The 24,648-nt window shown below is 38.4% G+C and overlaps 1 protein-coding gene across 1 annotated transcript in view; it reads left to right on the forward strand.

Annotated features, from left to right (window-relative positions):
- The window catches only part of CSGALNACT2 (chondroitin sulfate N-acetylgalactosaminyltransferase 2), a 64,425-nt gene that overhangs the window by 12,118 nt on the left and 27,659 nt on the right, over positions 1–24,648 (forward strand). Inside the window, exons 2-5 of the mRNA XM_090277809.1 lie at positions 14,947–15,876; positions 17,205–17,421; positions 18,743–18,844; positions 23,569–23,747. Coding sequence (XP_090133935.1) covers positions 15,216–15,876; positions 17,205–17,421; positions 18,743–18,844; positions 23,569–23,747 — 1,159 coding nt within the window. The 5' untranslated portion in view covers positions 14,947–15,215. The remainder of the gene's footprint in view (positions 1–14,946; positions 15,877–17,204; positions 17,422–18,742; positions 18,845–23,568; positions 23,748–24,648) is intronic.

The following is a 24,648-nucleotide window of genomic DNA, read 5'->3' on the forward strand; positions in this document are numbered from 1 at the left end:
CCTTTGTATTTCTTTGGTATCGGTTGTGATTTCTCCTTTATCATTTCTGATTTTGTTTATTTGGGTCCTATTTTTTTCTTGATGAGCCTGGCTAAAGGCTTGTCGATTTAGTTTATCTTTTCAAAGAGTCAGCTCCTGGTTTTATTGCTCCTTTGAATTGTTTGTTTGGTCTCTATGTCACTTAATTCTGCTCTGGTCTTGATGATTTCCTTTTGCTCGCTTTGGTCTTTGTTTGTTGTTGTTCCTCTAGTTCATGTAGCTGTAGTGTTAAATTTTTTATTTGAGATTCTTCAATTGTTTTTATGTAGGCCTGCATTGCTATAAACTTCCCTCTCAGGATTGCTTTCATTGTGTCCCATAGGTTTTGAGCTGTTGTGTGTTAATTATCATTTGTTTCCAGAGGCTTTTTGATTTCTTCCTTGATGTCATTGTTAACCCATTCATTATTTAATATCATGTTATTCATTCTCCATGAGTTTGAATGTCTTGGAGTTTTTTCCTTGAGTTTGATTTCCAGTTTTAAGCCATTGTGATCTGAGAGGATACTTGATATAATTTCAGTTTTATTGAATCTGTCGAGGCTTGTTTTGTGTCCTTCCATGTGGTCCATCTTTGAAAATGTTCCATGTGCACTTGAAAAAAATATATTTTTTGCTTCTTTGGAGTGAAAAGTTCTGTATATATCAACTAAGTCCATTTGATCTAGAGTTGTTTTTTTTTTTTCAATGCCTCAATATATTTGCTGTTTCTTTGCTGTGAAGATTTGTTCACAATGGGGTGTTAAAAGTCCCCTACTATGAGTGCGTTGCTGTTGATACTCTTCTTGTAGTCTTCCAAGTTTTTCTTTTTATATATGGGTCCTCTGATATTGGGTGCATGTATGTTACCAGGGTTATATCTTCTAGATGGATTTTTCCCTTAAGTATTATGAAATGCCCTTCTTTGTCTAATTTTATGGTCTTTGCTGTGAAATCTGTTTTGTCCAATATAAGTATTGTTACCCCAGCTTTTTTGTGTGTCCATTTGCTTGAAATACTTTTCCCATCCCTTCACTTTGTCTGTGTAAATCTTTTGTTTTGAGGTCTATCTCTTGTAGACAGCATATATGTGGGTCATGTTTTCATATCCATTTCACTACCCTATGTCTTTTGATTGGAACACTTAATCCATTTACATTTAAGGTTATCATTGACAGGTATTTATTCACTTCCCTTTGTACCTGTGTTTCTCTCCTTTTCTCTTTTTCTTCTTCTTAAAGCAGGCCCTTCAGCGTCTCTTGCAATTTTGGTTTGGTGGAGATGTATTCTTTTAGTCTTCCTTTGCCTGAGAAACTCCTAATTTCACCTTCCATTTTGAAAGAGAGCCTTGCTGGATAGAGTGGTCCTCATTGTTGGACTTTGTTTTTCATCAGTTGAAATATTTTTTGCCATTCCCTTCTGGCTTGTAGTGTTTCTGTTGAGAAATCAGCTGATAGCTTATTGAGCTCCCTTGTATGTTATTTGCTGTTTTTCTCTTGCTGCCTTTAGGATTCTCTCTTCGTCTTTGAATGTTGCCATTTTAATTATGATGTGCCTTGGAGTGGGCCTCCTTGGGTTCATCTTCATTGAGACCCTCTGTGCTTCCTTTACTTGTGAGACTTTTTTCTCATGTTCGGGAAGTTTTCTGTTACTACACTTTCAATCAAGTTTTTTTTATCCCTTGCTCCTTTTTTTCTCTTTCTGGTATCCCTATGATATGGATATTGTTGTATTTCATGTTGTCCTGAAGGTCTCTTAAAGTCTCTTCATTCTTTCTCAGTCTTGTTTCCTTTTGTTGCACTGTCTGGGAATTTTTTTCTACATCGTCCTCTAGTTCACTGATCAGATCCTCTGCTTCATTTAGCTTGCTTTTGATTGCTTCTACTGTATTCTTCAGTTCAGAAATTGTATTCTTCATTTCTTCCTGGCTTTTATTGATAGTTTCTATGTCCTTTTTCATGCTGGTGTAGGTCTCAGGAAGTTTCTTGTAGCTTCCCTGTAGTTCTTTGTAGTTCCCCAGGAGTTTGTTGTAGTTTTCTCTGAGTTTGTTTAGTTCATTGAGGTTCGTTATTACCGTTTTTTTAAATTCCATGTCTGATGGTTTGCTTGCCTGTATTTCATCTATCCCTTCTCAGAATTCCTACTTCCCTTTTGATGGGGTGTTCTTTCTTTTTTCCCCATTTTAGGCGGCTCTTCTTGTTTGTTTCTTTTCTTGGATTGACCTGGTTTTATTTCCTGCCTTTGTGGAGTGACCTTCTTGTATACAGTAGTTGAGCTGCTGCGTCTGGCTCATTCCACTTGGAGGGGAGTAGTCTAGTTAAGAGATTTCTCCCGCAGCACTGGGGATGATTCTACACTGGGATCTAGTACACTGCTCTTCCAGCTCTTTTTCCAGAGCCTGCGCCCAAGACTTTTATAAAGTGCCTCTAGTTCACTTCACCCTCCTTTGGCCTCAGCCAGGGACAAGTGTGCACAGTGGCGCAGGCCATGAGATGGCTATTTGCGTGCTGGTGCAGGCGGACCACTGGCGCTTTTGCATGCTGGCTGGGGCGGCCTGGTTGGGCACCGGGTAGCAATTTCATTCTCTTGCATGTGAATATATAGTTGTCCCAGTATCATTTATTGAAAAGACTATTTTTCCCATTCAGTTACCTTGCCAACCTTGTAAAATAATCAATTGAATAAATTTGAAGGATTATTTCTGGACTTGAGCTACTGTGCCATTTATCCATATGTGTATTCTTATGATATTACCACACTACTTTCATTACTGTTGCTTTGAAGTAAATTTTGAAATGTTAAAGTGTCAGTCCTCCAATTATGTTCTTTCTTGAGGCAGTTTTTGCTCTTCTGGGTTACTTGAATTATATATAAATTTAGGATCACTCTGTCAATTTCTATAAATAGCTAGGATTCTGAAGAAGATTGCATTGAATCTATATATCAATTAGAATATTATCATTTTAATAATATGAAACCTTCTGATCCATGAACATCTGGTTCTTCCATTTATTTAAGTCTTCTTTAGTTTTTTTCAACATTTTATAGTTTTCAGAGTACAAGTCTTGTGTTTCTTTTTTCAAATATATTTTATTGATTATGCTGTTACAGTTGTCCCAATTTTACCGCCTTTGCTCCCCTCAACCTGGTATCCCCCTTCCCTCCAGCAGTTCCCCCCTTAGTTTATGTCCATGGGTCATGCGTGTGAATTCTTTGGCTTCTCCCTTTCCTGTACTATTCTTAACATCCCCTGCCTGTTTCTACCAATTATGCTTCTTAATCCCTTCACCATTTCCCCATTTTTCCCACTTCTCCCTCCCAGCTGATAACCTTCTCAATGATCTCCATACCTGTTCCTGTTCTGGTTGTTTGCTTAGTTTTTCTTTTTTTTTTTTTTTTTTAGATTCCATTGTTGATAGTTGTGAGTTTGTGTCATTTTAATGTTCATAGTTTTGATCTTCTTCTTCTTCTTAAATAAGTACTTTATCTGCCCTTCCATCCTAAATGATAACTTTGCTGGATAGAGTAATCTAGGTTGTAGGTTCTTGCTTTTCATCACTTTGAGTGCTTCTTGCCAGCCCCTTCTTACCTGCAAATTTTTTTTGAGAAATCAGCTCATAGTCTTATAGGAACTCCTTTGTAGGTAAGTCTCTGCTTTTCTCTTGCTGCTTTTAAGATTCTCTCTTTATCTTGAACCTTTGGCATTTTAATTATGATGCATCTGGATGGGGTCCTCTTTGGGTCCAACTTGTTTGAGACTCTCTTTGCTTCCTGGACTTGCATGTCTATTTCCTTTGCCAAATTAAGGAAGTTTTCTTTTATTTTTTCAAGTAAGTTCAATTTCTTGCTCTTCCTCTTCTCCTTCTGACACTCTTATGATTTAGATATTGGTATGTTTAAAGTTGTCTCAGGGGTTCCTAAGCCTCTCCTTGTTTTTTGTTGTTTTTTAATTCTTGTGTCTTTTTTATGTTCTGTCTGAATGTTTATTTTTATGTTCCAAATGGTTGATTTGAATCCCAGCTTCCTTCCCATCACTGTATGTTCCCTGTATATATATATATATTTTTTTTTTTTTATTTATTTTTACTTTGTATAACCTTCACTTCTTTTATTTTGTGGCCATACGCAATCGTATTTGTGAGCATTGTTATCACCAGTGTTTTGAACTCTGCATCTGATAGCTGAATAGCTCCATTTCATTTAGTTCTTTTTCTGGGGTTTGGTTTTGTTCTTTCATTTGGGCCATATTTCTTTGCCTCCCCAATTTGGCAGTGTCCCTGTGTTGCTTTCTATGTATTAGGTAGAGCTGCTTTTACTCCCTGTCTTAGTAGCATGGCCTGTGTTGCAAAGGCACCTGTCAATTGTGTGGGCAGAGCCTTAGGTAATTGCCAGAATAGGGCAACCCCCTCACGACTTTGTGGTTCTGTGTGTGGTAGGGGGCTCAGCGAGCGGACAGTGCCACTCCCTGGCTTCTGGTGATTTGCTTGGCATTTGCCCCATTTTCAGTCACTTCACCCACTTCCCATAAGCAATCGGTGCCCTTCCAGCTGCTGCCCTGGTGTTTGCACACATTCTAAGACCACACGGACCCTTTACGCGGTGAAAATCTGGCAGTTTCTTCCTACACTCCAACCACCAGAGGTAATGGGGAGTTATCTTCCTAGTGCTGGAACCCTGGGATGTGTGGTCTGGCCTGGGCCTGGGATCACTCGCTCCAAGGGCATCCCTCCTGATTTTTATCCACCACATGTGAATGTGGAACCTTCCATTCTGTTGCCACTGAAGTTTCTCCACGCCACACTGCCTCTCTGCCATGTCTTTGCGATTCTGCCTCTCCTAACCGTTTGAATGAATGTGTGGCATCTTTTTCTTTTTTTTTTTAAAAAATATGCTTTATTGATTTTGCTGTTACACTTGTCCCAATTTATTTTCCCTTTGTTCCCCTCCACCCAGTAACATACCTCCCTCCAGCTGTTCCCCCCCCCCACTTTAGTCCATGCCCATTGGTTGTGCATATAGTTCTTCTCAACATCTTCCTATCTACTCCACTCCCTCCTACTATGCTTCTTAATTCGTGTACCATCTCCCTCCCTTTTCCCGCTTCCTCCTCCCTGCTGACTTCCCCCCATAATGTTCCCCATACCTGTAATTCTTTTCCCACTCTCATTGCCTACTTAGTTTGCCTTTCTTTCAGTTCCCTAGCTTCTGTTGTTGGTTCTTGTGATACAGTTTTCATTTTAATGTCCATAGTTTTGATCCTCTTTCTCCTAAACAAGTCCCTTTAACATTTTATATAACAGTGGTTTGGATCTGATGAACTCCTTTAGTTTTACTTTGTCCTGGAAACACTTTCTCTGCCCTTCTATTCTGAATGACAGCTTCGCTGGATAGAGTAATCATGGTTGTAGGGTTTTGCTTTTCATTACTTTGAATATTTCTTGCCAGTCCCTTCTTGCCTACAGAGTTTCTTTTGAGAAACCAGCTGATAATCTTATCAGGACCCCTTTGTACATAATTCTCTTTTCTCTTGCTGCGTTTAAGATTGTCTCTTTGTCCTTGATTTTTGACATTTTGATTATAATGTGTCTTAGTGTGGTTCTCCCTGGGTCCAGTTTTTCTGGAACTCTCTGTGCTTCCTGGACCTGTAAGTCTATTTCCTTCCCCAACTTGGGGAAGTTCTGCTTCATTACTTTTTCACATAATTTTTCAACTTCCAATTCTTCTTTACCTTCTGGAAACCCTGTGATTCAGATGTTGGCCTATTTATAGCTGTCCGGTAAGTTTCTGAGCCTCTCCTCATTTTCCTCACTTCTCATTTCCTCTTTCTGCACTGGTTGACTGTTCCTTCCCTATGTTCTGATTTATTGATTTGATCCATGGTTTTCTTGCCCTCCTCACCACTAGTTTTGTATGTATTTTTGATCATTTCAGCAGGACTAGCCTTCATTCTTTCCCCGTCTTGTTTAAGATCTGCTGTTAGGTCTGTAAGCATTTTTATAACCAAAGCTCTGAACTGTGCCTCAGAAAGATTTCCTATCTGCTGCTTTGTTAGATTAGATATTTGCTGTCTGGTTGTTACAGATCCCCTGGGCTACTCCAGTTGAAAACAAACCCACGGGCTCTTTAGTTAGGGGCCCGATTGCCCGCTGCCAAAATTATAACTCTCAATACCAGAGTTTAGCAAAAAGAAAAAGAATTGTTTATTTAACAGTTATATAGATTTAGTTATTTGCGGATTTCTGTTAAGTCTTTAAAATACCCACAAACACATATCCTTGCCTCCCCCCCTTCCAAACCAGGCTAGTTTTAGGAAAGTCAGAGAAACCGTTTCCCTACTTTCCAAACACAGTTCAGCTTTACCAGCAGCTGCCAATCATTCAATTCTGATTGGGGAGGTCCTTTCTGTGCTGTGGTGCCCTCCAGCTCTCAATGCAGAACCACCTGGATTCTCAGCCTCCTTGCAAACTGCCTTCTTCCTGCAAACCGCGTGGATCTCCTCTCCTTCTCAAAACTGCATGGCAAGAGCCTCTTAAAGCAGCCTGGAGACCCCTTCTCCAAGCCACATGGAGAAGGCCCCTTCTCCAAGCCACATGGAGAAGGCCCCTTCACCAAGCCACGTGGAGGGAGCACACGAGAGAGCGAGAGCGAGCGCGCGAGCCAGAGCGAGAGCGAGAGCGAGCGCGCGAGCCAGAGCGAGAGCGAGAGCACCAGAGCGAGTGCTCGAGAGAGTCTGAGCTAAAATGTCTGCAGCTGCTTATATATCCCTGACTGCGTCATCTGATGCAGTGGGCGTTGCAAACAGTTCTGACCATTCACAGACCCTTACGTAGGCTCTGTGTGCTTTCCATACCGTACCCTGGTTCAAGACTCCTCCCATCTACCTGAGGCTTTGGATGCATTAAAGCAATTTTGCATAAGAAAGACATTGGCCACCAGCCTCAGGCATGTAGAGGCATTATGAAAGCTGCTTCCTTCTCCCCATCCCCCAGCAGCAAACTCTGGGGATTTTTGGACTCCCCTGTTTCTGTAACATGGTCAGCTCCATCACCAGGATCTCTATCATGATCTGTGCCATCAGGACAGTTTTGTGTTTACCTTTGCTTCTTGGGCAGGGCTGTCACACCTCCTACGCTATAGGGGGCAGAGCCCGTGCACTCGTCACAACAGGGCAACTTGTCTCACCACGCTTGTAGTGTTTTCTGTGGGGATGGGGGTCCAAGATGGATTCCTGCCATTCACTCCACTGAGAGACCAGGAGCCTCCTCCTCCTTCCCCACACCCTCCGGGCCTCACAGTCCAAGGCAATGGAGGTTTGCCTTCCCCAGCTTTGGAATTGCAAGCTGATGGGTCTGGTCTGTAGCTGGGGGTGCTCCCTAGGCGCTTCTCACCTCCCCTTAAATACGGGTTTCTGTGCTTACCGCTGTCCTGTTGCCGTTGCTGCTGCTGCCACGGACAACACAGCTTGACCTCTCCTCCCCGGCTTCGCCCCTCCTACCTGTCCAGACGAGCACCACTTCTTTATAACTTCATACATTGGACTTCCATTTATTTTCTGGAACTTCTGGTTATTTCTGGTTTTGCAGTAGCTGTATTCCTTCTTAGTTGTGGAGGGAGATGGAGCATGTCAGTCTATGCCTCCATCTTGGCCAGAAGTCCAGGCGAGTTTTATTTTTAATTAATGAAGTTTGAGTGGTTTCTTACATAAGAAATAGCGTTTTGAGGTGTGATAAAGTCCTGGAACTAATAATAGCTTTGTGTCCTTATTTTTTAATTAGATAGGGGTGTTTTTTTTTTTAATTTTTATAAGATTTTATTTGACCCACCCTGACGACATGCCAGGGAGAAAGATCTGAAATGGTTTGGAGAATAACAGCTTGTAGCTTCTCCTATGCATTTGAAACTAAGGAGGGGACTTAAGGAAGATTGGAGAGAGCAGATGGGGATTGGGTTACAGGTTAGTTAACAAGATTATGTGCTTTCTTGAGTCAGTTTACCCTTCAAGGGGTATTATTTCTGGTATTTCAAAGGTTTGTTAACCTTGAGGCACAAGAACTATGGACAGGCTGGCTTAAACTCTTTCACTAAAGAAGTTATTATCCTGGGGTGTGACTGTCCACCATGACCTGGCCAATTAGGAATTTATGATCAGATCACCATGTGATGTTACTTTCTATGGAACCCTCTGTTTTTTCATCAACAGTTCTCCCTTTTGGTCATAAATCAACATAAAGGATGCATTGAATGCTGACTTTTTGGTTACACTTTTTCTGTTCTCACTCCTAGGAACTCTCAGTATCAGCATCATCTTGTTGACCTTGGGTAGTACTGAAGGAACCATGGGATTTGAGTTGAGGTCAATTTTTTTCCCCAAAAGAGGGCAGGTAAATGGAAGGAATGCGGGTCCTATGGCCTTCTTGTGAAAAAAAAACTCTGGATCATTTCTGTCCTATGAATGGTCATGATCCAAGTTTTGCCTCTGTCTTCATTTTTCTTCATTTGGCATGTAGTATAACAATTATATAAGCCATGAAAAGAGTATTAACAGTTCTTACATATGTAAAGTACTAATAAATAGTTGGACTATTTAGAAAAACCCAAAGAACAAATATAACTATTATTGTGACTAGTATCATTAGCAGATAGGTAAAGACAATCAAACAAAATGGATTCTAGATTCACTATCAGTCCATAGTTATACAGGTTTTGTTGATGTCTTAGGATAACTGTTTACTTCTGATGCCAGCAATGTCTCATTCAGGAGGACTTTGATGACTGTTGTACATGGATATTAGTATCAGAGGCAAGGGAAGATGTCCATTTATGGTTAGGTGCCTGATAAGGTCCCTTCCAACAAAGTTGGAGTGTCTTTTATTTGATGTTCTTCCCAATAATCAAAGTCCAAAATCTTTGTCTCCTGGGAGTTTACTATGAAAGGAAGGAGTTACCAACTTGGCATTTTCTTGAAGAGAGTCTATGAAACTGGCAATAATATAAGATATCTTCTTTCAATAATGTCAGCTCATAAGTTCTTTCATCTAAGTTCATCTTAAATATACTGTGATGCATGAAGGAATGCAAAAACTAAAAAATGAGAAGAACCAAGCAGCCACGTTGGGTTTCCCATAGCCCTAACTCTTCGTTTTTTTTAATCTGTTATTTTCCCATGCAATTTAACATAAAAGGCAAGTATTTTGACATGTTCCAGGGGCCCTTCTGGAACACTGCAAAATTATTACTACATATATTGAGATTTTAACCCTTAAAACCTTAATTTCTTTTTTAGTTATATTTTATTGATTATGCTATTACAGTTGTTCTCATTTTTCCCCCTTTGTTCCCCCTTCACCCATCACCCTCCACTCCCTCAGGCAATCCCCCGCCATTGTTCATGTCCATGGGTCGTGCGTATAAGTCTTCGGCTACTCCATTTCCTATACTGTACTTTACATTCCCATGGCTATTCTGTAACTACCTATTTGTACTTCTTAATACCCTCACCTCTTAACCTATGGTGGAGGTGCCACACACACCCTAGGCTCGGTTTGAAGTTGCTCTGTCCAGCAGAGGCTTTGTGACCACGGCGGAACAAACTTTTACCCAGGACATTTTATTATGTCTGGGGGAAGGAAGGTGACTGCCTCTCTAGTGGAGACCAGCAGCCAAACCTTTATTCCTCATGCCTTTTATTGAGGAGGATACATGCCAGAGATACAAGGCTAAAATTCATAAATCATCAATAGTCATTAGGTGTTTGACAGTAACAGATTACACATACCAGTATAGGGGTCGCAGTGACCAGTCTGTGTCAAGGTCCATAAAACATCTTGACCAGGTGCAAGGTTTTATATACTCCCTGCCAAAGATAGCTTACACTACATTGCTGATAAGGAAAGCAGAGCAAGTTCTAAAATATAATGAGCATAATGAGCATCCTTTGATCCAATTCCCATGGCAACCCTCTGAGTGGTTGTCAGTCATGTTCCGCACGCAGCCTTATGTTGAGACTTAGAGGCAAGCGCGGCCAGAAAGCTGGCAGCTCGCCATGCTCAGGCTGGGTCTACAATTCCTTAAACCACGAGGAGCGGTTGCCCACATTCACCCATTTGCCCACATCCCCCTCCCATCTGGTAACCATCAAAGGCTCTCCATATCCGTGAGTCTGTCTCTGTTCTTCTTGGTTGCTTAGTTTGTTTTTGAGATTCAATTATTGACAGATATGTATTTTTGCCATTTTACTGTTCATAGTTTTGATCTCCTTTTTCTTAAATAAGTTCCTTTAACATTTCATATAATAATGGTTTGGTTTGGTTTGGTGACAAACTTCTCTTGTTGCTTTTAAAATTCTCTCTTTATCTTTAACCTATGGCGTTTTAATTTTGATGTGTCTTGGAGCGGGCCTCTTTGCATCCATCTTATCCTTCTTGTTTGGGACTGTTTGTGCTTCCTGGACTTGCATGTCTATTTCCTTCACCAGTATAGGGAAGTTTTCTTTCATTATTTACAAATAGATTTCCAATTTCTTGCTCTTTCTCTTTTCCTTCTGTCACCCCTATGATGTGAATGTTGGACCTCTTGAAGTTGTCCCAGAGGCTGCTTATACTGTCCTCATTTTTTCTTCTTCATGTTGTTCTGATTGGTTGTTTTTTACTTCCTTATGTTCCATATCATTGATTTGGTTCTTGACTTCATCCACTCTACTGTTGTTTCCCTATAAATTATTCTTTATTTCAGTTAGTGTATCTTTTATTTCTAACTGGATCTTTTTTATGCTGTTGAAGTCCTCACTAAGTTTACCTTGAGCATCCTTATAACCAGTATGTTGAACTCTGTATCTGATAGATTGCTTATCTCCATTTCATTTAACTTTTTCTGGAGTTTTGATCTGTTCTTTCATATGGGCCATGTTTCTTTGTCTCCTCATTTTGGCAGCCTCCCAGTGTTTGTTTGTATGTATTAGGTAGAGCTACTTTGACTCTGTGTCTTGGTAGTGTGGCCTAATATAGTAGGCGCCTTCCTATAGGCTGAGTATACCCTCCTCTTATAGTTGAGCCTTACTTACTGTTGCCAGGTCAGTCAGCTGTGCAGGGGCAGGGTGGTGGTGCTCTGATATGGTCTGTATCTGTCCATTGGGTGCACTGGCCCTGGCGTTTCCTAAGAGGTACAGGCCAAGGTCAGCCCCCACCTGTGTTTTGCCTGGGGCCACCCTACCTGAGCTGTAAAGTAATCTGATATGGCTGCCACTTGTGCTGGGCTTGGAGATTCCAAGGCGAAGTTAAGCTGTGAATCTAAGCTGGCTGCTGCTGTGCTGGGCCCAGGGCTCACTGAGGCCAGCTGTTCCTTGTTTGATAGGATTTAGGAAGTCATGAAGCATGAGTCAAGGCCAGCCATTTATATGGAAAAGCAGTTTGGGTGGACCTGTAGGTTGGGTGGGGTGGAGACTCCGGGTATCTCCAAGGTGGGTCAAACAGAGTTAGCTAGGATGGTGGAGTCTCAGATATGGCACCAACTTGCCGGCTCTATGGGGAGAGGATTTAAGAAAGGGACAATGACCTCTATTCACCTTGTTACCAGGACACTTCAGTTTCTCCTTATATACCACTGTTGCCTTTTAAGCTGCTACCCCAGTGCTAGAGCTCAGAGGGAGTGAGTCTGGGTAGGTGAGTCTCTGTGGGTTCTTTAAGAGGAATTGCTTGGGGCTCCAGCAGTTTCTTTGACCAAGTCAATCCCTACTGATTTTTTTCAGCCAGAAATTATGGGGACTTATCTCCTTGGCAGTGGAACCCTGAACTGGGGGGCCTGGTGTGGGGCTGCGACTCCTCGCTTTTAAGATATCCCTTCTGAATTTTTCTCCACCACACGTGGGTGAGGAATCAGCTTGTTTCGCTTCTGCGCCAGTCCTACCAGTCTGGGTGGATATGGTTTCTTTAATTCCATAGTTGCCAGACTTCCATTCAACTCAATTTCTGATGGTTCTGGCTAATGGTTGTTCTATATTTTAGATGTAATTTTGATGTGGTTGTGCAAATAGGTGAACCATGTCTGCCTATGCTGCCATCTTGACCAGAAGTCCTGAAACCTCAATAGCATTTGTAAACATTTTTCATAGACATAAAAGTCAGTTATTAACATGGTCTTATTTTGTAAAACCCAGGCAAAATATTGACATGTCTGTTTTACTTAAAGCAACAAACTTAAGCAAGCTTTATTTACTAAGGATTAATCATAGATCATGTGTAGTTGAAAAGCATTGAAATTAGTTTTTATGTTTCTGAGAATTTTAGAATACCCAATTCTTACAATACTTGACTTTAATTTTAACAATACCATCCAGAGATAGAAAGTTATCTCACATTTACAACATATATATACACACACACACACACACACACACACACACAAAGAGAGTATAGCTAGATCTAAATTTTTTAGGAGGTATTTACAATTCATATCTGTCTTTGACAAGTCAAGTTCCAAATGACCTTTTCTCCTTTTAAAATAATGACAGCTGTTTTTAATACCACAAAGAATTGGGTTGACATCATAAGTTGATCTGTTTATCTAAATTCTCTTTTTGAAGCTTTAAGAGATCCATTAAATATTATTTTTATTCAGTCTGCCTCATTTTATAGCCAGCTTTTTCTGATTATGTACAGAAAAAGTAATTTAGGAGTATCAAAGGATCCTCATTTTGGCCACCTTAGTTATAAATGAGAGGCTGACTGTGGTGGGCCTTGGAGGCATGATTTCCCATGTTAATTTTGAGATCTATAGAGTCTGAACAAAGTTCTAGGGAAAACCAACACTTACATGCATGTCTCTGGATGAGCTAATTGCAGTGGATATATTTATAGGACTACTTCACACCTTAGAGGAAATTTTTTCTCTGGAAACCCTGCGAAGATTCTTCATCACCTAACAAGGGCCAGCAAGAACTGCAACACTTCTCAGGTCTCTCTCTCAGGATGAACCCATTCCAAGTGCCCTGTCCTTCTCCAGGGATTCCCACCTGCTTCTCCAGGATTGGCTGCAGTACCTCACTGAACGACTTCTGGCACCCACCTTTGCCACTCTGGATTTGGGGGTCTGAAACAACTGTTGTCAGGTTGGGGAAGCAAGTGCTTTTGCTTTCAGAGCTAAAGAGACCTCAGCCTCTCATTTAATTAGCAAATATTTTGTTCAGACTCTCAGTAAGCAAAACAATTAAAAAGTTGAAATTAAAAGGTTGTACCTTTTTACCTCTCCCTGTGTTATATCAACCGTTATCCACCTCAAGGATTTTCTAAGGATAACTCACATAAAATCATGGCCTGGGATTGACCCAAGTTCACTGAGCCTGTGGCATACAATGGGCCCTTGTTTGTACTTAGTACCAAGTTCAAGGCTGCAAGGTGATCCTGGGTGGGCTTCTATGAAGTTAATGTCAATGTAAGAAATGTCCAAACCTGTAGAGAATTTTTATAAGGTTTATTTGAGCCAAACTAACAACATGCTGGGGAGTAAGATCTCAAAGGCTTTCTAGATCATTTCTTAATACCGAAATTTCTACCTATCTTTTGTCTCCATCACTTACAATAAAATAAGATTTATAATTTGTAAAATAGATGCTGTCATAGTAAAACTCAACCCACTTATAGATACATTTATGTGAAGATGTCATAAATATACATGTGTATATAATTGTAATACAAATCTATATGTGGTAATACACTGCTGTTTCAGTGGTGAATTAAACTTTTTAAGATACAGTACTTGTTTATCATTTGGTTAACTAAAATAGTAAATGGCTAAGGGTAGTTAAGTCCACTGTGGTCTACTAGCTTATATTTTATACAGATATGTGCCCCCCAAAAACATACATTGCAGCATTTCTCACAGAAGCATACAGGCTTTCCTAATCAGTGAAAAAGTGACTAGGACTCATGTTCCCCGATGATCTTCTTCCACAGGTTCTGCTGCACTGGTGGGAAACATCTGTTAAAAGCCTACCATAGTATTACATATAATTCTTGACAAACGCTTAGTTAAAATGGAATTTCTCTCTGGGGCAGAGGCCTCCCCTGTTCTCCTGTCTGCTGAGTTTAACCATCTCTATTTCTACAGTTAAGAATCCTTAATTTAGAAAGAAAATAAGAGAGCTCACACAACTGGTTGTGGTATGAATTGAAGGTATTGAATAATTTTGTAAATTTATAAAAGAATTTTGATTTCTCTACCAAAAAAAAAAATTAAAATGTTCATCTGTTTTCTTTATATAAACCCTAAGCCTTTCCAGACTTGAAGGAAAACTGTTGCTCTGAAGGAATTATGTGACCTAATGCTCAAATAATCTGCTGGAGGATTTTGGATGTAAAAATGTTTCTTAATGTGTTTTCCAGATGTTTGTGACCTTTTGAAATCGTTTTTTCCTCCACTTAATTTTAAGCCTCTTAGATTTAAACTATAGAAATTAAGTAGAATTCTTGAATTAAATAAACTGGAAGAACCTCTCTCTCTCTCTCTCTCTCTAGTAAGCCATTTATTAATATAACAAAAACAATTTATAGAAACTCAGTTCCCAAATTGTGATATGCAATAGGTAGAAAGTCGTGTGTTGATCAAAATATTGTGTTAATATAGAACTATAAGCAATATAATTTCCAAGTAATTAGAGAACAGTAAAATATATGTAACAATCTATTCTAAACATAATTTTAAATTTTTTTATTCACTCAGGAGGTTATGGATATTCTGATTGAGAACTACATGTCATATCTTAGTGTTTTGTAAGGTATTTTTCTTAATTTCTCCCGCAGTTTACTGAATATTCTAAATTCTATTGACACCTCTCATAGTGCTTTACATACTCTGGTCATGTAAGTTTACTGAAGCTGTCAATAATTTGATATATTTAAGAAAACAATTCTGATTGATTCTGCTCTTTTTCTTTCAGAAAGGTCACCACACATATAATGGAATTTTTGTGATTCTGTAGATCTTCATTCTGAATACCAAGGTAACAATACAGGAAGTATGCCTAATTTCTCATTTTTGTAAATAGTTTTGACTGCTGAAGGAAGAAATTTTTTTAAGCTACAGCAAAATTCATTTTGGTACCTTTTATAGAAATCCTGATTTTGTTTTTAATTTTTTGATAACCTTTTGCTAAAGGTATGAACAAAGAAAGAATTTATCTCATTAGGCAAGTCCACATTAATAAGAATGCCTAGAAGAGGACTGATTCTTCAGACCCGGACCCAGTGGCTGCTGTTGGGTCTTGCTTTACTTTGCAGTTTGGTACTGTTTTTGTATCTTCTGGAATGTGTCCCCCAGACTGATGGAAATGCATCTCTTCCCGGGGTCATAGGGGAAAATTACGGTAAAGAGTATTATCAAGCCCTACTGCAGGAGCAAGAAGAACATTATCAAACCAGGGCAACCAGTCTGAAGCGCCAAATTACCCAACTAAAACAAGAATTACAAGAAATGAGTGAGAAGATGAGATCAGCACAAGAAAGAAAGAATGTAGGAGCTAATGGCATGGGCTATCAAGGCCACAAAGAACAAGCACCTAGTGACCTTTTAGAGTTTCTTCATTCCCAAATTGACAAAGCTGAAGTTAGCATAGGGGCCAAACTACCTAGTGAGTATGGGGTCATTCCCTTTGAAAGTTTTACCTTAATGAAAGTATTTCAGTTGGAAATGGGTCTCACTCGCCATCCTGAGGAAAAACCAGTTAGAAAAGACAAGCGAGATGAATTGGTAGAAGTTATTGAAGCTGGCTTGGAGGTCATTAATAATCCTGATGAAGATGATGAACAGGAAGATGAGGATGGTCCCCTTGGAGAGAAACTGATATTTAATGAAAATGACTTCACAGAAGGTAATGTGAAAAATGTATTGATCCATAGTTATGTTAGTATGACAAAATGTTATTATTGTATGCTGGTAATATGTCGGTCATTTTCCACAGTATTAAAATATTTGTTTACCCACTTCATTCCACCAGGAGTTTGATGTGGCTTTTTGGAAAAATTTATAATGTGATTATAATAAAGTAGAAAAGAAGAACCAGGAAAATGGAATAAATCTAAGCTTATATAGAAGACTACTAACCAAGTTGAAGGGCTCTTAGGGCTGTTGTGTATTTACATGTATATGTATTTGCATTCCTCTCATCTAGTCTTGAAGTTAATTTCTTATATTTTTAAAAAATGTGTGAACTAAGGCTCAAGATTTTAAAACCATTTGATAAAGTAAAGAAAAAAGAATACTCTTAGATTAATGGTTATTCATATTTTGGAGGGAGGAGAGCAGCACATGTGAGAACATCAGGGAGACATACATAATAGTAAAAAGCATATTTGGCATTTGGAAAAGTATTTTCCTAATACGAAAGGCAGAAAGGGCATAAGATTTTTACATATCAAGATGGATGGAACATGACTCAAAAGTTGAGGAACATTGCTATAAATTTGAGATATTTGAGGAATAATTACAGATCCCTACCTACCTTCATCTTAATATCCTCTGCTGGATATTTAATTGCAGAATTAAAACCATTTTAGATATAAATCTTTCTTACAAGTTCTCTTTGCTTGATCTATAAGTAGTTTACCACCTGTATTTTTTTTTTTACCCCAAATCATCATGGATGTCACTTGCTATATGTAATACACTACCTTGGGGCTTTTGGAGGCTATCAGGGAGAGTATTGTGCTTTTCTGGCATTTCAGCTGTCTTCTCCCTGTAGCTACCTCTTTTTTCTGCTGTCACTTCCTGCCCTTTTCAATGGGTTGTTTCTCTCAAAACTCTTCAATTTTTTTTTTTTTTTTTTTTTGCAGGCTCAGCTTTTTGTCTTTTTACTCTGTTTGTAGCTTACAGCAGAATTGAAAACTGCTAAGGAAATAAGATAACTAAGTAATATGTAAAATATGTCCACATCTAACTGTAAAGAAAGGAACCAATGCCAGTTTTATATTCTGCTTATAACTGTCCTTGTTCTTTGAAGCATATGTTATAGGTATATAGCAGAGCAGTGAAGTTTTTTTTAACTTCTCCTTTTATAAAGAAATAGTTGTGGAGATAAATATTTTCACAAACATAAAAATCCTAAAGATCTGGTTTAATACTTTTGATCTTTGAGTAAGATCAATATTTACTTTGAATTTATAAACTTATAAAGAGTTTGTCCCTAACTCTTTCCTTCAGGCTATTACCGCACCGAGAGAGATAAGGGAACACACTATGAACTCTTTTTTAAGAAAGCAGACCTTATGGAATATAGACATGTGACCCTCTTCCGCCCCTTTGGACCTCTCATGAAAGTGAAGAGCGAGATGATTGACATTACTAGATCACTTATTAATATAATTGTGCCTCTTGCTGAAAGAACTGAAGCATTTGTACAGTTTATGCAGAACTTCAGGTAATTCTCAGGACTTAATGATGGGACTAAGCATGCCTGAAAAAAATCATACTCCATGCACATTTACTTATTTTATCTTCACTGACTATAATTACTTAGAATTAGAGGATAATTTTATCTTTTTTCTTAACATATGTATAGCATATTGTGTTTTTGACAGTTTGAAGTATGAAGTAAAATAAATTGAGAGTGACAACTATGAGAAACTAAATTTAATGACCTTATAATTAATTGTGTGTGAATTTATGTTAGGACAAGTTTCATTTTAAAAAATAACATTATTGAGGCATAATTTACATACAAGAAAACCCACGTATTTCAGAGATATGGGTTTCATGACTTTTGACAAATGTATACTCATGTAGCCACCTATCTAATCAAGATATGGAACATTGCCATCTCCCCAGAAAATTCTCTTAAGAACAATTTGAATTTTAAAATTGAAATAAATTTTAGAAATACAAACATTTAACTAAAATTAGGAAAATGTTATTCTATCTTGGGAAGCAGAGACTAACAATTTTTAAATAGACTTTTTGCTATTAAATTTGAATATTTTAAATGCTAAAGTGTTAAAGAACTAATAATTACATATTAGAATAACTATTTGAGTAAAGTTTTGCTTTTTAGTCTTAACAGTTGCCTTGTTTTAAATACTTTAATGTGTTAGTTTTAATGCTTTGTAATTCCAGTCTGTATTCTCCTATTGAAATTGTTGGATAAAGTTAGTTAACACTCTTCTGCAACAGAATATCTAGAAGTCATGCTTCCAAGTGAGTTTTTCTTGTGTGAAATAGCTCACTTGAGATCTGATTTCCTAAATCATTTTTTATTGCGTTTCTTGGAATTGCCTTCAGATACTACAGTATTCTTTACAGTAAGTAATCTCATTTGTAGCAAATATTTATTCCTTCATGATAGGTGTAGTTTCTGGTACTTGCCAGTCTGAAGACAAGTCTATAATCAAAAGATAAATATTTATTTATTTGGTTCTGAACTGATGTGGCTTATTTCCTTTAGTAGTTTATAATTTTATGCTCCTGAAGGCAATACCAAAGCAAAAGTTTCCAAAATGTTTTGAAATTTGGCAACATTGTTGGACTGCTTCCACAGCCCTTTAAGGGTTGCACTTATTTAGACATATACATTATTATTCAATCATAATGATGTCTTTAATAATTCAGTACTTTATATTTACTCAAAACTTATGTGATTTTGTCTTTAGTTAGTAATGCCTCATTCATTTTCTTCACATGATTCCTTTCTGAATAAGTAGAGTCTCGTGTTTTCCTGAATACACTTTATTTTTCATTTCTGTTAGGGATGTATGTATTTATCAGGACCAGAGGATTCATCTCACAGTGGTCTATTTTGGTAAAGAAGGACTGTCTAAAGTCAAGTCCATCCTAGAATCTGTCACAAGGTGGGTGAACCATGTCCATATAGAAGTTCTTGATATATAATATTAGAAGAGTGAGAATTTCAGATATTTAATGAGTTAATTTGAAATAGCTGCTGTTTAAAAATTAACTGAGCATGTGAGTGGTGGTTAAGTTCCACATTTCAACCCAGATTCCCTCATGCAGCTTTAAATGACTCATCTTCACTTAACCTCTTAGCAGACATCCTGGCATGATCAGTGTGCTCTCACTCTGGAGCCCACTCACTTTCTATGTTTGCTTCCATTTATTATTCCTTTATTTCCTCCAGTTGAACTCTTTCCCTTTTTCTCAATCTAATCCCTTCACTTTGATATTATCTCTTGAAGTGGTCTATTACTTGTCATCTCTTTCTATTCCTTCCACCCTGTAAATGATGCTTAGTTCTCCCCTATCCTTAAGAAACTTCCATCTGACTCTACAGTACCCAATAGCTACTGTTAGGTTTCTGTCCTTTCATAACTTAACCTCACAATACAGTAATTCTCTAACCAAACAACTCATATAGTACCTGGCACATAGTAGGTGCTCAGAGTTTTGAAAATGAATGAATTAGTAATTCCTTAATACTTCATTATTAATTCTGTAGCTTCTCAACCTTTTCATCTCTAAGTTATGATCCCAAAGTTATGACATGATTGCCAAATTCAGCCTTTTCCCTGTCATCCTTCTATCACTTTTTTTACATTTGACACCTGAGAAATACTTCCTTCTTGAAACGATCCTCTGATATTTGTAAAATGTAAATTTTTTTTATTGTTTTTCAATTACAGTTATCTCATTCCCCTCCCACTGCTCCCCCACCCCCGCAGCCCACCCCTTCTCCCACAGTCATTCCCCACCCCATTGTCCATGTCCATGGGTTATTTATACTAGTTCCCTTGCTTGCTCCCCTTATCTTTCTCCTCCTCTTCCCCCTGATAATTGTTACTCTGTCCTTGTTCAATTTTGTTCATTTTTTTGTGTTGTTCTTTAGTCTCCTGAATCAGGTGATATCATATGGTATTTTTTTTTTCATTGCCTGGCTTATTTCACTAAGCATAAATCTCTCTCGTTCCATCCATGTTGTCACAAGTGGCAAGAGTTCCTTCTTTCTGCTGCATAGTATTCCATTATGTAAATGTACCACAGTTTTTTAATCCACTCATCTACAGATGGGCACCTAGGCTGTTTCCAGCACTTGGCTATTGTAAATAGAGCTGCTGTGTACACAGGGGTGCAAAAGTTCTTTTGAATTGGGGTTTCAAGATTCTTCGTGTATAATCCTAGCAGTGGAATCGCTGGTTCAAAAGGCAGTTCCATTTTTAGCTTTTTGAGGAAATTCCATACTGTTTTCCACAGTGGCTGCACCAATCTGCATTCCACCAACAGTGCACTAGGGTTCTGGTTTTTCTGCATCCTCGCCAGCACTTGTTGTTTGTTGATTTGTTGATGATGGCCATTTTGACTGGTATAAAATGGTATCTCATTGTGGTTTTTATTTGCATCTCTCTGATGGCTAGTGATGTTGAGCATTCTTCCATATGGCTATGGACCCTCTGTGTATCCTCCTTGGAGAAGTGTTTGTTCAGGTCCTTAGTCCATTTTTTAATTGGGTTGTCTGTCTTGCTGTTGATTCATTTAAGTTCTTTATATATTTTGGAGATCAGTCCCTTGTCTGAAGTATCATTGGCAAATATGTTTTCCCATATGGTTGGTTCCCTTTTCATCTTGCTGATATTTTCTTTTGCTGAGCAGAAACTCTTTAGTTTGATGTAGTCCCATTTGTTTATTCTTTCCTTTATTTCCCTTGCCTTAGGAGATATATCAGCAAAAATATTGCTACATGGGTTATAAATATTTTTTAATGTAAGATATTAAGTTGATTTTGTTTTCTGACCACACCAATTCTGCATCCTTTACTTCTTTGCCTTTCTGCTAGTTGCCATTTCCAGAGTCCAGATTTGGCTGGCCATTCTACTTGCATTATTCAAATAACGTTTGTTGAATCCCATCAGCTATGTTCAAGATACCCTGCTTAAAGCCTGACTGGCACGGTTGGAATAGGACTGAGCATGGAAGAGGGAGTTGTAGTTCCTACCTTTAAGGGGCTCTCTTGCAACATTGATATGTATAAAAACAAACATTGTCTTCTTCCGATGTCCCTCTTTTAGTTCAGACTAAGACCATTCTCATGATTCTCTGCACTTGATGTCTGAGAGCTAGCATCTTTCACTCATTTTCCACTTCTCATTAGTCAGTTCCTTCTTATTACACAGGATCTCTTCTCTGTCCTTTCCCAGCTGCTGCTATCACCTATCTTCCCTCCTCACCCCTCTTCATTTCTTCCCTTCTTCTCTTCCCTCCTTACCATTTTCAAGTCACCTGCTAATTGCCAAGTACTCACATTATATTCCTGAAGCCATCCCTGCATTAATCAAGACTCCTTTGTGGTAAATGATGGAAACCTGTCTTGAGCGCAAGAAAAATGAGTTATTGAAGAATCTTGGATAACTTGCAAAACTAAAGGGATCATTACAACCAGATTTGGAGAAGAAAACCAAATCAGCTTTGATGTCTTAGGGACTTGAACCAGAGACTTGAATACCATCAAAATTCTCTTGTCTTCTTATCTGTTTTTCTTTGCATCTTGACTTTATTTTCCATTGCAGATTGTCTTCTTCCACATGTGAGGTATATAGTTGTTGGTGACTGTGTGCTCACCTGTTCTCAGCTTTTCCATCAGAGAGGGGAGGAACTTTTGCCCACTCTTGAGGCAATCATTATGGCCAGGTTGGGGTATTGTGATTAGCCCACATTGAGCCTGGTGCCAATCTTAGTAAATTACTGTGGTTGGGTGTTGTATGATTAGTTCCTTCACTTGGCACTAGGAGTGTGAGGTGGTGAATAGCAGTTTCCCCAAAAGAAGAAAGAGATTTATGTTCTATAAGAAGAGGAGCATAGACACTCAGAGCATCTCTCCATTTCCCATTCTACAAGGGGGGGACCCAGAAAACCCAGAATTTATTTATAAAAAATTGTGTATTTATTCTTACATGTTTAAACTTCAGTCACCTTGAACATACTCGCCATTTGATGCAACACACCTATTGAGACATTTTCTACTGCTCAAAACAGTTTTTGAATTCATTGATTTTGATGCCTTTTAGTGCTTTTGCCATTTTTCATTTCACCTCTTCCACATTGGCAGAATGTTTTCCTTTGAGGACTTTTTTCACCCAGGGAAACAGAAAAGTCACTCAGGGCGAGATCGGGTGAATAGGGATGGCGGGGCACAGGAGTTATGCCATTTTTGGTAAAAAACTGCTGAACACTTAGTGCAGTGTGGATAGATGCACTCATAAATCACCCATCATGAAAAGGGCAAATGTGTGAAAGAGTCTTCAAAAAAATTCACTGAAGCCAAATGCAGCCTCTGACAACACCACCAGCTGGTACAGTGATACAGATGGGTTCTGAAAACACTCAACTAGTGGGGGAAGCCTGTACTACAAGGGGCCTTCCCTCCAGAAAATAATTCTGGGTTTGCTTTGGTTCCTCCTTTGTATATTTTTGTAAGAGTAATCTTCCTAAAAAGTTCCCTTTTTTGATCCAACTATACCCTAGTGCAGCAATTTTCCAGCTTTAACATCCAAGTCACTTGGAGGGCTTACTAACACAAATGATCAACTCCACCCATAGCATCTGATCCAGGAGACTGGGGTGGGACCTGGGAATTTGCATTTCTAACACATGTCCAGGAGAAGCTGATGCTCTGGTTGCAGGAACTTCCCAGTGAGAACTACTGCCCTGATGGCAAAACACTGACTCTCCCTTGCCTTTAGGACACTGACCGAGATCTTTTAAACTTCTCATGGAAGGTACTACTCAGTCTGGCCCTTTTCTGGTTTTCTCTCATTGTTCCCATTCTAGGATCCTTCTTTGTCTGGTCCCTGTTCTTTACAATGCTTTGTCCTTTCTTACCTCTTTGCCTTTGAGAATAATTAATTGGAATGACCTTTACACTAGCCACTGAATTCAGGATTTTAACCAAGGCCTAACTTAAATTCCAATTTTAATATCATCTCTGACTACTCCAGGCAGAAGCAATCTTTTTTTCTCAGAACTGCTGTTTATGCATTTATTCAGCAAACATTTGTTGAACTCCTACTCTACTAGGGCCACTGTGTCCACAGTAATGAACAAAACAGAATTCCTCCTTTATTGGAGATTACATTCCAGTGGAACTGAGGAAAACAAAGCTGGGTAAAGGGATGAAGATTAAAAAGAGGGAATAGGGGCTACTTCCCATATGGTATGAGCAGTATCTCTCTGATAAGAGGGCATTTGAGCAAAGATATGAAGAACTCAATAGAAGAGCTCTTTTTATTTGTATCATTCATGTGGAATGTATTATTTATTATCAAACATTATGGCTGTTTTTCCATGTGTACATTTCTTATCTTCTCCAATAGGTTTTTAAGATTCTGAAGGGCAACGCTTTTAAACCTCACACCACCATCATGTTGCCTCATATGTGGATATTTAGTGAATATATGTCTGTGATGATCATACATATGAAGCTGATGATTTCTTTTCCTTATATTAATGTAAAACCAACATAATAATATATCTGAAGTATAAAACATATTTGTAAGTTTTATTGAAGGAAGGGAATTGTTAAACTTTAAGTGGGACTTATAATTTGTTATATGTGCTTTCCTCATAGTGAGTCTAATTTTCACAATTACACCTTGGTCTCATTGAATGAAGAATTTAATCGTGGACGAGGACTAAATGTGGGTGCCAGAGCTTGGGACAAGGGAGAGGTCTTGATGTTTTTCTGTGATGTTGATATATATTTCTCAGCCGAATTCCTTAACAGCTGCCGGTTAAATGCCGAGCCAGGTGCGTAAAATGTTAATAGATGAGCTGAGGGTAGAATTTAGCACAATGCCAGCATGTCCCATATTTTGAATCAAGTTATGTTTTTAAAGTTATATTAGGCATAATTTAACTGGGATATTAAGTAGAAAAGTGAACGTTTTTCCCTTTGAAGTTCGTACCCCTTGTTCTCTCATGGCCAAATTCTAATGACTACATTTGAATGCAAATATACAAATGGCAAAGAAATAAAAATTCTTGAAATTGACAAGGAGGAAGCAGCACCCATCAAAAAAAGGGCCAAGCAGGCTGTGGAGATGTGTGAGAATCAGAAACACTGTACGTCAGGTGGTGGCACCAACACACACACAGGCATATATACATGCAGAGATCTTGATACATAAGTATCAAGTGCTTGGTCTCCAGGCTATACATTTGGGATTACTTACTATATTTTGCTTTATGTTATAGATATTTTTGAAAATACATGAGCAAATGATGTTTTAATAAGTATTTTAAATTAATTAAATCTTACTTTAAGTGAAAATGTTTTTGTATTTTAAAAATCTGAGCTATTTTTAATGTAAAACTATTTATATCACGCAAATTATTACCTTCTTACTAATTAGTTTGGGGGAATAACTGTCAGAAACTCTTAGAGCCTAGTGAGTATGTAAGGATTAGGTTTACTTTTGTTACACCAAACAGCATGAAGTTCAAAATGTGGAAGTTTCACATTTGCTCAATGTGAAAAATATTTTTATATCCAGAAATAGATTTGCCTCTGGAAAACTGAACTGCTTGTCCCTAATGGGTTTTGAGGAAGGTGAGATGATTATCAGCTAGGAATCTTGTCATAAAAAGGCTACTACTTTACTTATAGGGCCCTTGACAATTACTGAGCACTTTATATTATTGTATCTGA

This window comes from Furipterus horrens, unplaced genomic scaffold, assembly GCF_987537825.1.
Source record: "Furipterus horrens unplaced genomic scaffold, mFurHor1.1.pri manual_scaffold_5, whole genome shotgun sequence".
In the NCBI taxonomy this organism is placed as follows: Eukaryota; Metazoa; Chordata; class Mammalia; order Chiroptera; family Furipteridae; genus Furipterus; species Furipterus horrens.